The sequence below is a fragment of the Pelophylax lessonae genome, assembly GCF_965119305.1.
Source record: "Pelophylax lessonae genome assembly, chromosome: 2".
NCBI lineage: Eukaryota > Metazoa > Chordata > Amphibia > Anura > Ranidae > Pelophylax > Pelophylax lessonae.
Window position 1 is genome coordinate 121,343,438 of NC_138769.1, and position 17,298 is coordinate 121,360,735.

General features: G+C 41.8%; 1 protein-coding gene across 2 annotated transcripts in view; it reads left to right on the forward strand.

Moving 5' to 3' along the window:
* Positions 1 to 11,917, forward strand: part of NSRP1 (nuclear speckle splicing regulatory protein 1) — a 134,346-nt gene extending 122,429 nt beyond the window's left edge. For both annotated transcript variants that reach the window (XM_082246773.1, XM_082246774.1), the window contains exons 7-8: positions 7,586 to 7,694; positions 10,602 to 11,917. In XM_082246773.1, the coding sequence (XP_082102899.1) occupies positions 7,586 to 7,694; positions 10,602 to 11,685 (1,193 nt within the window). In that variant the 3' untranslated portion in view covers positions 11,686 to 11,917. The remainder of the gene's footprint in view (positions 1 to 7,585; positions 7,695 to 10,601) is intronic.
* The last annotated feature ends 5,381 nt before the right edge of the window (positions 11,918 to 17,298 follow it).

A 17,298-nucleotide genomic window follows, 5' to 3' on the forward strand; every position in this document is an offset into this window, starting at 1 on the left:
GCATTCTCCTGCACCATGCCAGTACCCTGCATTCTCCTGCACCATGCCAGTGCCCTGCATTCTCCTGCACCATGCCAGTGCCCTGCATTCTCCTGCACCATGCCAGTGCCCTGCATTCTCCTGCACCATGCCAGTGCCCTGCATTCTCCTGCACCATGCCAGTGCCCTGCATTCTCCTGCATCATGCCAGTACCCTGCATTCTCCTGCACCATGCCAGTCACCCTGCATTCTCCTGTACCATGCCCGCCGCCCTGCATTCTCACCCTAGGGTCCTTATTTTAAATGGGTAATAAAAAATATCAATAATTATTGATATCGACCGATATGAAACACTGATATCGTGATACAGTTTTCAGCCATATCGCCCAGCCCTAGTATATATAAATATACATATAGTTAAATGAAAATTTAATAAATAAATGAACTAAATCAAACATACATGGTGTGTCTATATAAAAAATATAACTGATAAAAAATGGCCCAAAAACTGTGAAATGTGAATCACGGATCTTAATATAAACACAGCTGGTGATAAATGTGAAATATGGTTTCAAATAATAATCACACATGATGTGATATCCTCCACTTCCAGTGATCAATCCACCACCGTAAGTAAAATGTGCTTACCAGATACAAGAGACCAAAGATAAAATGAAACCAGCCGGCTTACCGCTCTGCACGTTCTTCTAGGGCGGTAAGCCGGCCGGCTTCATTTTATCCAATGAGCATTTTATTGTATACAGTGTAAGTGCAATATTTGTTAATAAAGCGTTTAAAAGGTTTTACACTATGGAGCTTCTATTTTCTTTGTGGATTCCCATTCGACGGCTACCGATTCCTTGAGTGCGTGCTGAGTACTATATGAGTGGATCGAGTTTATCACCCTCCTCCTTGTGGCGGCTCCACCTCTTAAAGTTCCTCTCATCTCCTCCATCCGTTGTGGGCGATTTCCAGGGTCGCAAGATTACCTGATTTATAGGATTGGCTCCAACACTTTCCTTTACATGGCAATTTGATCTTTTGTCTCTTGTATCTGGTAAGCAGAATTTACTTACGGTGGTGGATTGATCACTGGCAGTGGAGGATATCCCATCACGTGTGATTATTATTTGAAAGAATATTTCATTTATCTCCAGCTGTGTTTATATGAAGATCTGTGATTCACATTTCACAGTTTTTGGGACATTTTTTATTATTTATATTTTTTATATAGACACACCATTTAGGTTTGATTTATTTCATTTATTCAATTGTCATTTATATATCTGTATATTTATATATACCATTGATCACTACTTTTGTTTTTGTGGTATCTCACTGGGAGTTGCTGCTGTTAATTGGTTACAAGCGCGGTTAAATACATTTTTCTATTGTATTCCCTTTTCTGTGTTGGTTATGATTTTTGGATTTAGTAAGAAAAATTTGTCTATTTCAAAGAAGATAAAGCTCTTAATTCTTTTAAAGCTCTTAATTCTTTATATAGTTGTGTATAAAAATTGCCAGCATGATATGCCCTCTTAGCTACAAGTTCCTTACATGTCCTAAACTCTAGCAGAGTTCATTATGAAATGATCCGTCCCCTGAAGCCACTCCTCCTCCTCTCCAGTTTTGTGGTTAACCCCTTGCCAACATCATCACGCACAGTGTAGGATCAGCAGTATCCAATGTTTTTTTATGATATGGAGAGTCCTCTCACATTCCAGGCTGGGAAAGGACAAGACCACAGTTCTTAACTGAGGTGTAAGGTGGGTATTCTCCCTTACAACCCACTAGCTAAAATTGTCGTCATATTTTGTATATTGAGGGGTGGTTTAGGGAAGGATTCTTCCTAAAATACATTAAATCTAGTCCTCTATTTTCATCTTAACTCTATATTGGGCATATGTTTCAAAAAAATATTAGAATACATTGAACTTTTTTACATTCAAAGAATGATCCATCTCTTCATTCTTATGAGTAAATAAAAAAAAAAAAGTATACCTTGTCATGCACTATTCATACTTTGCCCCATCCATGTTGCAGTGGGCTATGTATAATGGCCATGCCATACACACAGGTAGCTTTAAAGCTTTGGCCCCATGCACACGGGGCGTTTTTAAAGCCGCTGTAAGCAGCGTCAGACGTTTTCTTTTTGCAGCCTAAAAACGCCCCTCCATGTTATTCTATGGCCTCATGCACACTCAGACGTTTTTGAGCTGTAAGTGGCCTAGGCGTTTTTAAGCTGCAACAAGAACCCACGACCTGCGCGTTCTGAGGACCAGCGTTACAGCGTTAAAAACTCCTGACGCTGCTAAAAGCTGAATAACTTTGCTATAACGTTGCTTAACGTGCGTTAAGCCACGTTATACGTTTTCTTTTCTTCCATTCAAAATCAATGGTTCCCTATGGGAGCCTATTGATTTGAATGGAGGTCGCACCGCAACACCGCAAGTCGGATCTGACTTGCGGGGTTACTTGCGCTGTGGGAATCTTGAGGGGGAACTCCACGCCAAAATGGGAAAAAAACGGCGTGGGGGTCCCCCCCAAGGTTCCAAACCAGGACCTTCGGGTCTGGTATGGAATTTGAGGGTAGCCCCATCCCGAAAAAACGGCGTGGGGTCCCCCCCAAAATCCATACCAGACCCTTATCTGAGCATGCAGCCCGGCAGGCCAGGAAAGGGGAGGGGACGAGCGAGCGGCCCCACCCCCCCTGGACCACACCAGGCTACATGCCCTCAACATGGGGGGGTGTTGGTGCTTTGGGGCAGGGGGAGTTCTGCACCCCCCACCTCAAAGCACCTTGCCCCCATGTTGATGAGGACAAGGGCCTCATCCCCACAACCCTGGCCGGTGGTTGTGGGGGTCTGCGGGCAGGGGGCTCATCGGAATCTGGAAGCCCCCTTTAACAAGGGGCCCCCCAGATCCCGGACCCCCTCCCTATGTGAATGGGTATGGGGTACACTGTACCCCTACTCATTCACCACATAAAAGGCAGTGTATGGAAATGACGACAAGAGACGTTTTGGAAAGTTTATTAAAAATCTTCATCCGACTCTTCTTGTCTTCTCCTCTCCGGGGTCTTCTCCTCTCCGGGGTCTTCTGCTCTTTTGCTGTCCACCCTTCTTGTCTTCTCCTCTCCGGGGTCTTCTGCTCTTTTGCTGTCCCCTCTTCTTGTGTTCTTCTCTCCGGGGTCTTCTGCTCTTTTGCTGTCCCCTCTTCTGCTGTCCATTCTTCTTTTCTTCTCCTCTCCGGTCTTCTGCTCTTTTGCTGTCGGCTGTCGGCTGTCGGCTCTTCTTCCTCCGGTCCTCCGATGACGACGTCTCCGCTGATTATGCCTATCTCCGGTCTCTGCAGCTTATTATATAGCCATTAGGGGCGGGGCCTCCCGATGACGTCACCGGGAGGCCCCACCCCTAATGGCTATATAATAAGCTGCAGAGACCGGAGATAGGCATAATCAGCGGAGACGTCGTCGGAGGAGGACCGGAGGAAGAAGAGCCGACAGCAAAAGAGCAGAAGACCGGAGAGGAGAAGAAAAGAGTGGACAGCAGAAGAGGGGACAGCAAAAGAGCAGAAGACCCCGGAGAGAAGAACACAAGAAGAGGGGACAGCAAAAGAGCAGAAGACCCCAGAGAGGAGAAGACAAGAAGGGCGGACAGCAAAAGAGGAGAAGACCCTGGAGAGGAGAAGACCCTGGAGAGGAGAAGACCCTGGAGAGGAGAAGACCCTGGAGAGGAGAAGACCCTGGAGAGGAGAAGACCCTGGAGAGGAGAAGACAAGAAGAGTCGGATGAAGATTTTTAATAAACTTTCCAAAACGTCTCTTGTCGTCATTTCCATACACTGCCTTTTATGTGGTGAATGAGTAGGGGTACAGTGTACCCCATACCCATTCACATAGGGAGGGGGTCCGGGATCTGGGGGGCCCCTTGTTAAAGGGGGCTTCCAGATTCCGATGAGCCCCCTGCCCGCAGACCCCCACAACCACCGGCCAGGGTTGTGGGGATGAGGCCCTTGTCCTCATCAACATGGGGGCAAGGTGCTTTGAGGTGGGGGGTGCAGAGCTCCCCCTGCCCCAAAGCACCAACACCCCCCCATGTTGAGGGCATGTAGCCTGGTGTGGTCCAGGGGGGGTGGGGCCGCTCGCTCATCCCCTCCCCTTTCCTGGCCTGCCGGGCTGCATGCTCGGATAAGGGTCTGGTGTGGATTTTGGGGGGGACCCCACGCCGTTTTTTTCGGCATGGGGCTACCCTCAAATTCCATACCAGACCCGAAGGGCCTGGTTTGGAACCTTGAGGGGGGACCCCACGCCGTTTTTTTCCCATTTTGGCGTGCAGTTCCCCCTCAAGATTCTCACAGCGCAAGTCGCCCTGCAAGTCGGATCCGACTTGCGGTGTTGCGGTGCGACCTCCATTCAAATCAATAGGCTCCCATAGGGAACCATTGATTTTGAATGGAAGAAAAAAAACGCTGCTAAAAGCAACGTGGCAAAACGTGCAATAACGCCAATGGAAAAAGCTACTGAAAGCACGTTTTTACAGCTGCTTTTTCCGGCGTCAGAACTAACTTTGACGTACGTTTTTTCTAACGCCCCGTGTGCATGGGGCCTTATGCTCTAGGTTGGAAATCCCCACTAAATTGTTGGAGCATTACTCACTAACATGGCACAACAGGAAGTGTTAACCACTTGCCCTCTGCTCACTGTGCTGCTACTGCGGCAAAGTGTCTCGTTAACGTCTGGCGACGTAGACCTACGTCACCAGACTCTCCCCTCTCTCGGCGGCGCGCTCCTGCTGTATTCAGACACAGCGGGAGGAGAGGCGGTGATCACCGCCGCTCTTCCCCCGATCGTCGGGGATCGAGTGAGGAAATCTCCTATGTGACAGGCAGGGACAGATTACAGGATTCAGCATAGCTGAACCTGCGATCTGTGTCACACAACCCCCTCCCCCCAATAAAGTTAACCCCTTCCCTGCCAGTGTCATTACTGTAACAGTGCATATTTATAGCACTGATTACTGTAGTAATGTCAGGGGTCCGATCTGTTCGCCGCAATGTCGCAGTCCTGCAAAAAAAAATGCAGATTATCGCTATTACTAGTAAAAAAAAAAAAATATATAAACAATAAAAATGACATAAATCTTTCCCGTAGTTAGTAAACGCGATAACTTTTGCGCAAACCAATCAAAATACGCTTATTGTGATTTTTTTTTTTTTTTTTTTTTTACCAAAAATATGTAGCAGAATACAAATTGGCCTAAAATGTTAAATTTAGGTTTTTAAATTTTTTGGGGAATGTTATCTATCAAAATGTAAAAAATATATATTCTTTTTTTCAAAATTGTCGCTCTCTTTTTCAAAAATTAAAAATCGCACAGGTGATCAAATACCACCAAAAGAAATCTCTATTTGTGGGGAAAAAAAGGACATAAATTTAATTTGGTTACAGCGTCGCACGACCGCGCAATTGTCCGTGTAAAGTAACGCAGCGCTGAATCGCAAAATATAGCCTGGTCAGGAATGGAGTAAAATCTTCCGATCTTAACCACTTGCCGACCGGTCACGTTGACCCTACTGCGGCAAATTGGCTCGATATCGTCCAGCGACGTAGACCTACGTTACTGGACTCCTCCCCTTGTAGGCGGCGCGCGCTCCCGCTGCATAGCTGAACCTGCGATCTGTGCCTGTGTCACACAGTCCCCTCCCCCCACACACGTTAGTAAGCACCAGGCATACGTTAACCCCTCCCTCTCCAATAAAGTTAACCCCTTCCCTGCCAGTGTCATTTTTACAGTAACAGTGCATATTTATAGCACTGATTACTGTAGTAATGTTACTGGTACCCCCAAAAATGTCAGTCAAGGGTCCGATCTGTCCGCCGCAATGTCGCAGTCCCACAAAAAAAAAATCGCAGATCGCCGCCATTTCTAGTAAAAAAAAAAAACAATAAAAATGACATAAATTTCCCGTAGTTAGTAGCTGTGATAACTTTTGTGCAAACCAATCAAAACATGCTTATTGCTATTTTTTTTTTTTTTTTTTTTTACCAAAAATGTGTAGCGGAAAACAAATTGGCCTAAAATGTTAAAAAATTTAGATTTTAAAATTTTTTTTTTTGTGGTGAATTTCATATAAAAAAAAAAATGTGAAAAATATTGTTATTTTTTTCAAAATTGTTGCTCTTTTTTTGTTTATAGCGCAAAAAGTAAAAATCGCACTGGGGATCAAATACCACCAAAAGAAAGCTCTATTTGTGGGGAAAAAAAGGACTTAATTTGGGTACAGCATCGCACGACCACGCAATTTTCCGTTAAAATAACGCAGTGCCGAATCGCAAAATATGGCCTGGTCAGGAATGGGGTAAAATCTTCCGGTCTTAAAGCGGTTAAAAATACGCTCATTGAGAATTTTTTTGTCAAAGACATGTAGCTAAATACATTTTGGCCTAAATATATGACAAAAATTGAATATATTGGTTTTTTTTTTTTTTAACTGTCAAAGTAGAAAAATAGTTATTTTTTCAAAATTGACGCTTTTTTTATTATCGCAAAAAATGAATATCGCACAGGTGATCAAATACCACCAAAAGAAAGCTCTGTTTGTGGGGAAAAAAGGGTGTCAATTTTGTTTGGGTACGACGTTGCATGACCGTGCAATTGTCAGTTAAATTCGCACAGTGCCGAATCGCAAAAAGTGGCCTGGACATGCAGCAGGAAAATCCTCCCGTGGCAAAGTGGTTAAAGCGGTTAAAAATACGCTCATTGAGAATTTTTTTTGTCAAACATATGTAGCTAAATACATTTTGGCCTAAATATATGACAAAAATTGAATATATTGGATATTTTTTAACTGTCAAAGTGGAAAATGTCAATTTTTTCGCAAAATTTTCACTTTTTTTATTAAAATCGCAAAAAATGAAAAGCGCACAGGTGATCAAATACCACCAAAAGGAAGCTCTGTTTGTGGGAAAAAAAGGTACGTAAATTTTGTTTGGGTACAGGGTTGCATGACCGCGCAATTGTTAGTCGCACAGTGCCGATTTGCAAAAAGTGGCCTGGACGTTAAGCAGGAAAATCCTCCGGTGGTAAAGTGTTTTTAAAGGAGAAGAAAGGGCCAAAGCTCTTTTGGCCCTACTTCTATGGATCACAGGAATGCAGTTCATTCTAAACTGGTCCAGGTTCTGGAGAGATCCCAACTTTAATGTCAGGATCACCCCCAGATGCCTGGATCAGCAGCTGGCTCAGCCTCTCAGCATGTCACTAAATATTAAAATATCTTTATTTTGTTATGATTGCATAGTGGTGGTATCGACCAGTTCACTACAGTACCCTACAGAAACTGTTGGTGAGCTGTAAGGAGTGTGATGATACAAGAAAACCTCTCCTTTTGCCTACAGACATTTTAGTCAAGTGGGCAATCTTTTATTCTGACAGCACCAGTAGTCTTATGTTTGGAAAGGGCTGTTCTGGATCACTTTACCATAGTGCAAGTATGATCGACTTTTACAATGTTTGCTTGCAGAGTGCTGGTAGTTCTTGCATTTATATAGTTTGTAGAGGCGATGACTGACTGACAATGTTTTTCTTCTCATTTGTCATTGCTTTAGCTTCTCTTGATGTTACCAAACAAAAAGACCTGAGTGGATTTTATAGACATCTTTTAAATCAGACTGTGGGGGAAGAAAAGGCTCCAGAATGCAGCTTGAGAGATGCAGGGTAAGAATTGCTGTACGTTCCTTTTTCTAAAGAATTTTGCCAGAAATGTTTTGGAGACCTAAAGCTTCTTTACATTGTCACTGATATGCCCCTGTACCAGAATTAACCTGCAGTTACACAGGTTCGAAATTGGAAAACAGATGTGAGATTGAGAGACTGATTTATTAAAGGAATTGAGACTTTTCACACAAATGTTCGGATATTCTCTTCAGTTATCCATTCATGTGAAAAGAATATTGTTCATTTACGTAAATTGCACAAGATGATTTATTGAAGTGAATATTCACACTAAACTAAAGAGAAATGTTTGAACTTGGAATAAAAATATAAATCTATTTATATAAAAAGTAATCAAGGCAGAGTCTTCACAGAAGCGGAGAGAAGAAGCTGAATAACCAGTTCCTCTTCCAGGGTTTTCCAAGTGAAACGATGCACCTCAGTGGCTAGCTGCGGTCAAAGTTTGATTACAGTATTCAGGTCAGCAGGAAGTAATACAGTGCTCAACATGGACCTTTGTACCTCACTCTGGGATCAGTGTATGGGCATTTAGCATTTGTCTAGGTATTAGGCCTATACAAATTTATATTATAAAAGAGAGTTAATTTGCTATAAGCCATTTGAGGTTTGAAGCCTGTCTGAAATTACATTTATTGTCATGTAATTGAAATACTAAAAGCTGCAAATACAGACTTCTCTTTTTTGGACTATAGTTTACATCTATTATAGCTTTAGTTCTGGTAAGCTGTAGAAGCTTTTCTAAATAAAGAATTTTAATTATACTGTATATACGAGGTGCAACAATTTAATTCCCGAAATGGACTGTGAAAAGAGAAAAAAATAAATAAAAATCTAACACCCCTGCATTCTTCAAACGATCGGATGAACTTTAAAGACAACGTTCTTTCTGATCTTCTGTCAAAGTTCGAAGCACCATGTTTTGTGGAAATCTTTCTCATTCTCAAATCCTCTGTTAGAATGTGCTGCACTGTTTCCCCTGTTTATGTTCAATTCTTCCGCCATAATTTTCATACTCAGTCTTCGAACTGAGAGTACGAGTGTTCACACATTTGCATGTCTTTTGCTTTTTTGGCTGCCCACTTGTTCTGTTATTGTGAACATCATTCTGCCCCTCTTTAAACTGCCTATTCCATTCAAAAACATTTGATTTCTTCATGAAATGTTTACCATAAGCCTTTTGTACCAGAGCTAAAAGTTTCACGCGCACTTTTGCCAATTTTCCTGCAAAATGTGATATTCTGCTGCTTCAGATTCCTGTTACTCATTTTCCACCAAAGAACCAAAAGTAACTCTCCTGCACACATGTGCTTTGCTTAAGGGAAAAGACTTTGTTGATAGCGTCTAGGTTTTTGCTGCCCTCTCAGGACCATGGATATCCACATATACTAAAAAGACAATGAAAACAAGAGAAGGGCACTGACCTAGTGCAATACCATTAAAACATTTATTGAAGGATAAAAAGAGAGTATCAAACAAACGCATGTAGAAAATGCGCATGTCAAATCATAACAGACAGGTGACCTCCAGTAAATGGATTCATCCAGTACTGCAGGAGGGCTGGATGGCGCCCATGATGGTAGGGCTGACTCCTTTCAAAGGAGAACCCTCTTCCTCAGAGCCCCGTGATGGTAGGGCTGACACATTTCAAGGGAAACCCTCTTCCTCCGAGCTCCATGATGGTAGGGCTGACGCGTTTCAATGGTGAACCCTCTTCCTCAGTGCGGCGTGATGGTAAGGCTGATGCGTTTCAAGGGAGAACCCTCTTCCTCAGAGCCCTCTCCCTTGAAACACGTCAGCCTTACCATCACGGACGCCATCCAGCCCTCCTGCAGCACTGGAAGAATCCATGTCCTGGAGGTCCCCTGTCTGTGTTATGATTTTGATATGCTTATTTTCTGCATTCGTTTGTAAATATGATGTATGATACTCTTTTTACCCTTCAATAAATGTTTTAATGGTATTGCACTAGGTCAGTGCGATCTTCTCTAGTTTTCTTACTCATTTTCCACTAACAGTGCAACGCACACATGTGCTATTTCTTCTACCATTCCATAAAGGCTGAGTCAACGGGTCTGAAACCCAAGCGAGTGCAGGTTGGCATATGTCAGAACATGCTTGAGTGCGAAAGGCTGTCTAACACTACTGCTATGCCTCAAGCATTCTGGTAAATAAATTGTCACACCATATATATATATATATATATATATATATAATCTTTAGTGACCTAACTTACCTGTAATGAATGATGTCACACAATGTGTGCAGGGTGCTATATTCTGTAGAAACCTTCTGTGTGGGGATACCCAGTCCTCTTCCTGCTGCTGAACTTCTGGCGCTGGGGGAGTGAATAGATCCATGTCTTCTATGAAGCTGCAGTTAACAAGCTTCTGAGGGAGGAGGACCCACCCCCTCCACCTCCATGGTGAAAGGTTGTTTCATGGTGTACTCAGCATGTCACATAATCTCTGAATGGGGGAAGAGTCTCGGGAGAAATGCAACATGATGAAACCACTTTTCCCAGTAGAGGACGATGGGGCAGGTCCCAGTCGGAAACTTGTGCACTGCCGCTTCACAGAAAAAGACCTGGAGCTATTAACTCCCTCGGCACCAAAAGTTCAACCGAATGATATGGATTGGGCATTTCTGCACAGAAATGTTTACAGCAGCCTGCACAACATGGGACAATCCTTTTATTACAGCTAAGTTAGGTCACTAAAACTATAGAGATTGTTAGATAAACTTCTGCTTTAAATACAAGCATTTCATCTGCCCAAACATTTCATGCCGATATACATTGCACATCAACCTTGTCATTATATATACTGTAGGTACTGACTTTTCTGTACGATACCCAATTAATCTTGATGTTATGTTACCTTCTATGTTTAGAGTAAAAGAGGAGAAGCCAAGGGGCTATCCAGATGAAATGAACAATAGTAGCCAGCAGGAAAACATTGATGCTAAGAGTGATTTGGGAACAGAGTCCAGTGAGGAAGAGGACATCGCCGACAAAAAGCCTCCAACCAAATCTGAGAATCTCAAAAAAAGTGAAAAGACCAATCACAGACCGAGGCATTCTAGTTCATCCAGTGAAGAACAAGATAACCATAAGGGAAAAGACAGAAAAAAGAGTGAAGAAAGTCGATATGACAAAGACAAATCCCATCGGGATTATAGCAGAGAATGGAAGGAAGAGTTTGATGAAAGACCAAGGCATGGGGAACCTACTGACAAAGACCGACAGAGGAAGAGAGAAGAATCAGATTCTGAGCTAAGAGCTACAGAAAGAAAAGAACACAAAATTAGTAAGGATGGAAAAAGAGATGATGGTAGGCATAGAAAAGAAGAGGCTAAACATGACAAAGACCGAGAACGAGGCAAGAAACACAAAGATAGGATGGATGATGGAAAGGGAAGAGACAGGAATGTTAAAGAATATAGGCACAAAGAATATGGCGAGAGGTCAGATAAAGACTACAAAGATCGGTCAGAGCGACAGCATGAACACAAGCTAGAGCGAGGAGAAAAAATAGAGAGAGAGAGCGAAAGGAGGTCAGAGAGAGATCACAAAGATAGGTTTCATAGTGAGCGTGGGGAGAGGTCAGAGAGGGAGCGTGGAGGGAGGTCAGAAAGAGAGCGCGGAGAGAGATCAGAGAGGGAGCGTGGGGAGAGGTCAGACAGGGAACGTACGGAGAGGTTGGATTCAGAGGACATAGAAATGAAAGAAAAGCAATATAAAGATAAGAAGCACAGTGAAAGTAATAAAAAGAGAAGCTCATCACCATTTGAAATGCCACCTAAAAATGATTCCAAGAGTGATGTAGGAGAAACCCAAAATATGGATAACTCCTCAACTAATAAGTTTGCAAAGCGCAGTAATGAAGAGGCTGTGGTATCAGCCAGGGACCGGTACCTTGCTCGACAAATGGCTCGGGTAAAAACTAAAGCCTATGTTGAGAAAGAGGAGGATTAGCAAAACCGGTCATTCAAAAACAGATGGCTCTACTTTTGCCATTGAATCTGGAGGTGGGTCTGTCAGTAAGTTTTCATATCGATGCATTTCTCTGGCAGGAGTGCTAATAAAAGGATTTTGTTTTGTTGATACGATACCGAGATTTCCTTAATATACCATCCAGTTTTGGGCATTTTTATTGTTTTGAAAGTTTGTATACAGAATTACTCAAGTAAACATCAGTTGGAACTGGCGTGTGTGTTGTCTTTTTGTCACTTGAAATTGATTTTCCATATGACAATATGAAAGTAGACAGGGCATATATGTGATCAACCACATTAAAGGATTTATGAACAAAAGTAATGTATGAAAACTGCAAATGATGATGTTGTATGCAACTACATAGTGTTTTTTTGACACCTACAACCATGTAAAATGTATGCTGTTCAGATGTTACTTTGAATATGGAAACCGCAACCTAGTAACCATGTTCACAAGCTGGTGTAGAGAGCATTTATAGTTTTGCAATAAAGAATTTCTAAACCCAAAAACAAAAATGCATTATAACACAGCTTACCATTTCTTGTGGTGGCTGCATTTGTTTTTTCTTTTTGTAGGCTTTTTATTTTTATCAGGTGGTCAGGCCAGTAACACACTTCTATCTTATAGTGGCTACACTCACTCCTCCACTGCATCTATGGAGGAGTCCAGGGAAACTAAATATATAGATCAAGTACATGTATGCGATCTGTGCTACCTTCCAAGGATTTTTTATTTTTTTTTTGGCAATCTGACCCTTAAATTTACACAGTTGAGGCAGGACAGGAGACTGGACTTTTCTGTGCTGTAGTTAAGTAATGGTTTCAGGCCTTGTAAGAGCCCTTTCACGTGGGTGTTCAGTCATTTGTCCATTTCGGGGGGAAAAAAGAATGGTCACAGGGAGCACTTTGACCTCATTGAGAGGTAGGCCTCATTCAGATGGGTCATGACACCCTTGAGGCGTTTGTTTTTGCACACTGTCTGTGTTTGGTGCCACGCAGCTGCTCCTGCATACCTGTAAAAATTTGACATTCGCCCATGTCTTTGCAGCCAGCTTCTGCATCCACTCGCAAAGGCCAGCCTACACACAGCTCACGGCTGGATAAACACCTAATGCATGCAATATGGGTGCCAGCGTCTGTCTGAATGAGGCCTACCTCTCAATGAGATCAGAGTGCTCCCTGTATAAATTAGGCCGTATTAAATATCTGCAAGCATTACACTTGCACATTTTATACCTGTAATATGCATGTGCATACGTGCAACATATATCCAATGCCATTTTAAACTATTTAGAAAAAATGTATTCAGGAAACTTGAGAACTATTGAGATATATTTATTATGGCATTATTTTTACAGTAACAGTTACAATACAAGGCACGTACTGATGATTTACAATCCATCTTAGAACATTCATAAGTGGAATGGCTGCATAATTTAATACAAATACATATTATACAAGTGAATGAATATATAGATATGTACAGATATGACTCGCGTTACATGCTTTACTCAAGACATAATTATTTCTGATGTGTATGTGTGTATGTGTGTGTATATATATATATATATATATATATACACACACACACACATACATACAGTACATGACACCAAACATACACATGCTAATAGCTGGTATTTCTGTAAAAAGAGGGATGTCTTTGGATATTTTACTTTATACATATAACCAGCTGAAAATAATATTGCAGTATGCTAACAGATATTGTAGCACACTCCTTTTTGTGCTATTAGGTAATATTGATATTTAATACGTTTTCAAAAGCGTATATTTTTTGAAATATGAGCTATCATATAATTATTTGTTGGTTAGGTTGATCTGCTGTGATGCAGAAATGATTTGGCTTTGTATCGATGTAAAACAGAACTACTAAATAACTTTGTTAGTTTAATTCTAGAACTCCTTTAGGAACCCGAAAGCACATTAATGCAAATAATAACTTCAGCTAAGAAGTAATTGCTTGGTTTCTCCCCTTGTACCTCTTGAGTGGTTGGTGAGACCTCCCATCAAATGAATGGGTTAGCTAGGTGGGAGGGGGTGAAGGAAGAGGCCCCAGGGTAAGCAATGGCTTCCTAGCTGAAGTCTATATATACATTCCCAAGCACCATAGTTTTGCTCCAAAAAAGGTGGTAGCATGGCAGAGTACAGACACATACATGTTTGCTTTAAAAGGTCACTTTTTTAGTAAAATTTTGGCCACAAACTTTTTATCTGCTCATTTTCAGAACAATGGATTTCAGAGTCTTTATTACAATGCAGTAGCCTGTAATGTGTAGCTTAAATGCCTTTTAAGTTCTTGTTCACAAGAACATGATGTGGGGAACTGCGTGTTTGACAGGAATCACACTGCATTCCTGTTCAAATCACATGCGATTCTTTGCAGTGCAGTTTGAGCCCATTCATTTTGTATGGCTCAAATTACACTGCACCCACATGAAAAAGCTGCATTTACCTTTTTTTTTTTCCACACTGGAATCAGATCATGCGATCTGATTCAGTCAATGGCACTGCATATTGCGATCCATTTTTGGAGTGTCAACTTAAAGCGGAGTTGCACTTATTTTTTTGTTTGTTAAATTATTTTTGACCTTTAATGAACAGCCACCCACCTTTCCCATGATCCAGCGGTGTACTCACCCCAGCCGTGTTAGCCCCACATCCTCCCTCGGCGGCGCGGCATCTCTACTAAGGGCACCCAGCTGTGACAGCTTGCGGCTTCACAGCCAGGTGCCCACTGTGCAGGTGGCGCTGCCCTCTGTGACTGGTCCCGAAATCTTCTAGGACCGGTCATGTGTCCCAGAAGACTTCGGGAATGAGAACTTCTGCTTCCGATCTGCTAAGGTGACCAGAATGGAAGTGGGAGCAGGTACCTGTCAAAATCTGGTACCTGCCCCCCTCCCCAAAAGCTCAGGTTCACAAATGGGAGTCTGGTAGGAGGCCTTAAAGCGTAAGTTCAACTTTTGGGTGGAACTCTGCTTTAACATTGACACCTGCAGCAGTCCACATGAACAAAGTGCAATTGTGATGCAGTGTGGAAAACACACAGGAATTACTGTGAATCTCACACTGTATCACTGTGAACCTAGGCTAAACTGATAAACCAGGGGCATTTTCACATCAGTCATCCTAAAACTCAACAACTTTTATAAACATTGCCTAAATGTAGTTTTTAAACACGTACATAGCTCAGTTTATTTTTCTAAGTTTATAAATTCAGCCAATTTAATCAAATGGCTGTTTTACATACAATTTCAATGCCTTTTCATTTTAAATACCGTAATGTGATATAACCTATAGTTGGTGCACAATACGGTGTTTCATATATTCTTGTTTGGGTAAACAGGGCAGCACCTTACTTTTTTTGATTCATTTACTTTGTAGTGTTTTTTTCACTATTAAGGGGTAACAGCAGCCTTGTATCACGAAGTGTGATATATTAGAGTTTGAGGTTGGCACCCTTCATATTGATTGCACTTAAGTAGTGTAATGTTCATTTCTTACACATGGATCCACTGCTTTATAGGCATCATTATGTGTTTGCATAATATGGGCCATTTCTTCAGTAATAAGAAATGACTGAATAGTTTAGGTAGTGAAGGCAGCAGTTGCACGTTTAGATATAAACAATACAGTATTTTTATTTTCTCCTCTGAAAAGCTACTCGGAGCCAAGAACTTTAATGGATGGTTGGACATAGAGACACAACACAGCAGGTTTTGACCAGGAACCTGCAGACATAGACTGCATGCATGTTTCTGCCTCTGGGATGGAGCAAAGCAGGCAGATGCCTATAACCATCATATCTTTGGGGGGGGGGGGGGGGTAATGTAGCGGTTGGAAAAACAGGTATTTTGTCCAATCAGTCTTTTCTCTGATGATTGGATGTTGCAGTGTTAGTGTTTAAAGGCATGAGATTTTCACCCGTTCCAGTGTCAAGATATGAATTCTCTATGGCAAGCTTAAGAAACCTGAAAGCCATTTTTTTTTTTTTTTTTTTACAAGGAATTATAAAGTATCTTCTGATTAGGATTATATGGCACTGCTGCAATTAAAAGGTGTAGAAGTTAATAAAGATATCTAAAAGGATTGTGTTCCTTTTTTAGTTGAGTGATTGTGTGTAAATATGTATATGTAATTCAGCAGTCCAAATGCATAACTATGACTACATTTTAAAATAGTTGTTTCTCCCTGCACGGTACGTAGAATTTTAGCCGATTGCACCAAAATAGTTGCGCACAGACATATCAAATGATTAAAGATAATGTTCTATATTATACTTGGCTTGTCCTTCAAATAACAGGACATCCCGAACATCATTTTAAGGTAAATGCTTCCATGAACTGTCCATAAAAAGGATCCCTTATAGTGCAGCTGCGCCGCCTCTTCAGGGGTTATTTGCTTGTTTTGTCTAGGGGAGAGGAGAACTGTTTTAATTATCCGATCCTGCACTCCCGAACAATCTGGCAGTGCAATATCCCAAGATGTCCTCGCGTCCAGAGCACGGCTAGGAATCCTGCTCTGGTTCTAATGTCATCAGGACACTAGACCGGTGGAGCAGACGCTGCGGGGACTTGACTAGCTGCAGAAAATTGGGTAAGTAAATCAATTTTTTTTTTTGCCCTAGATAATAAAAAAAAAAAAGCATTTATCCCTTGCAGTGTGGGCACAACCACAATGCAGGGGATAATGTTTTATTTACCTGGAGTTGGGCTTTAATTCAGGTATTCTATGGTATTTTAATATTACAGTAAGTAGATAATAAGGTTAGTCCGCCTTTGTACTGTAGGTTAAAAAAAAAAAAAGATATTGCTCAATCGGCATATTTAATATTATAAGCCAAGACAGGGCAGACGAGCAGTCTTTCATTAGGAACACTTCGTTCTCACCTGTAGTATGGCCTATACTAGCCCCATTCCCCATAAAGAATTAAGAATGTCCATTGCTGGGTTTTAAGGCAGAACCCACTCACTTTTAGTACATTAAACATGATGCACACTATTACACACAAATATTATAAACACGTATCCACTTACAATAGCTCAATATACTCCCAAAGAACACTTAAAATGATTACCCTTATCTACAGAATAACTGTGAAATATATACATGACAAGTATTTATATATAAACACATAGCAGAGGTACACTAATGACAGCTAAGGTCAGACATGGGATTAACTAATTGACCTGGAGTGTTACCATACCCTTTTCACTTTACTTTGAGATCATATATACTGATATAAAAACCAAGTGCTTTTGGCTTAAAGTGATTGTTAAGGAAACATTTTTATTAATGAAAAAATAAACATGTCATACTTGCCTGCTCAGTGCAATGGTTTTGTACAGAGCAGCCTCAATCCTTCTTTTCTGGGGTCCCCCACCCTGGGACCCTCCCCCATGCCGAGTGCGATTTTGTCTGCTCACTCCCGAGTCGGCTCTCTGCGTCCAAAAGACACAGGGAGCGTTGCTTAGCCCTGCCTCCCGTTCCCACCTCTCTGGCTGTGACTGACAGAAGCAGGAGCCAGTGGCTCCTGCTACTGCATCTCAGCCAATCAGGAGGGAGAGAGCCTCAG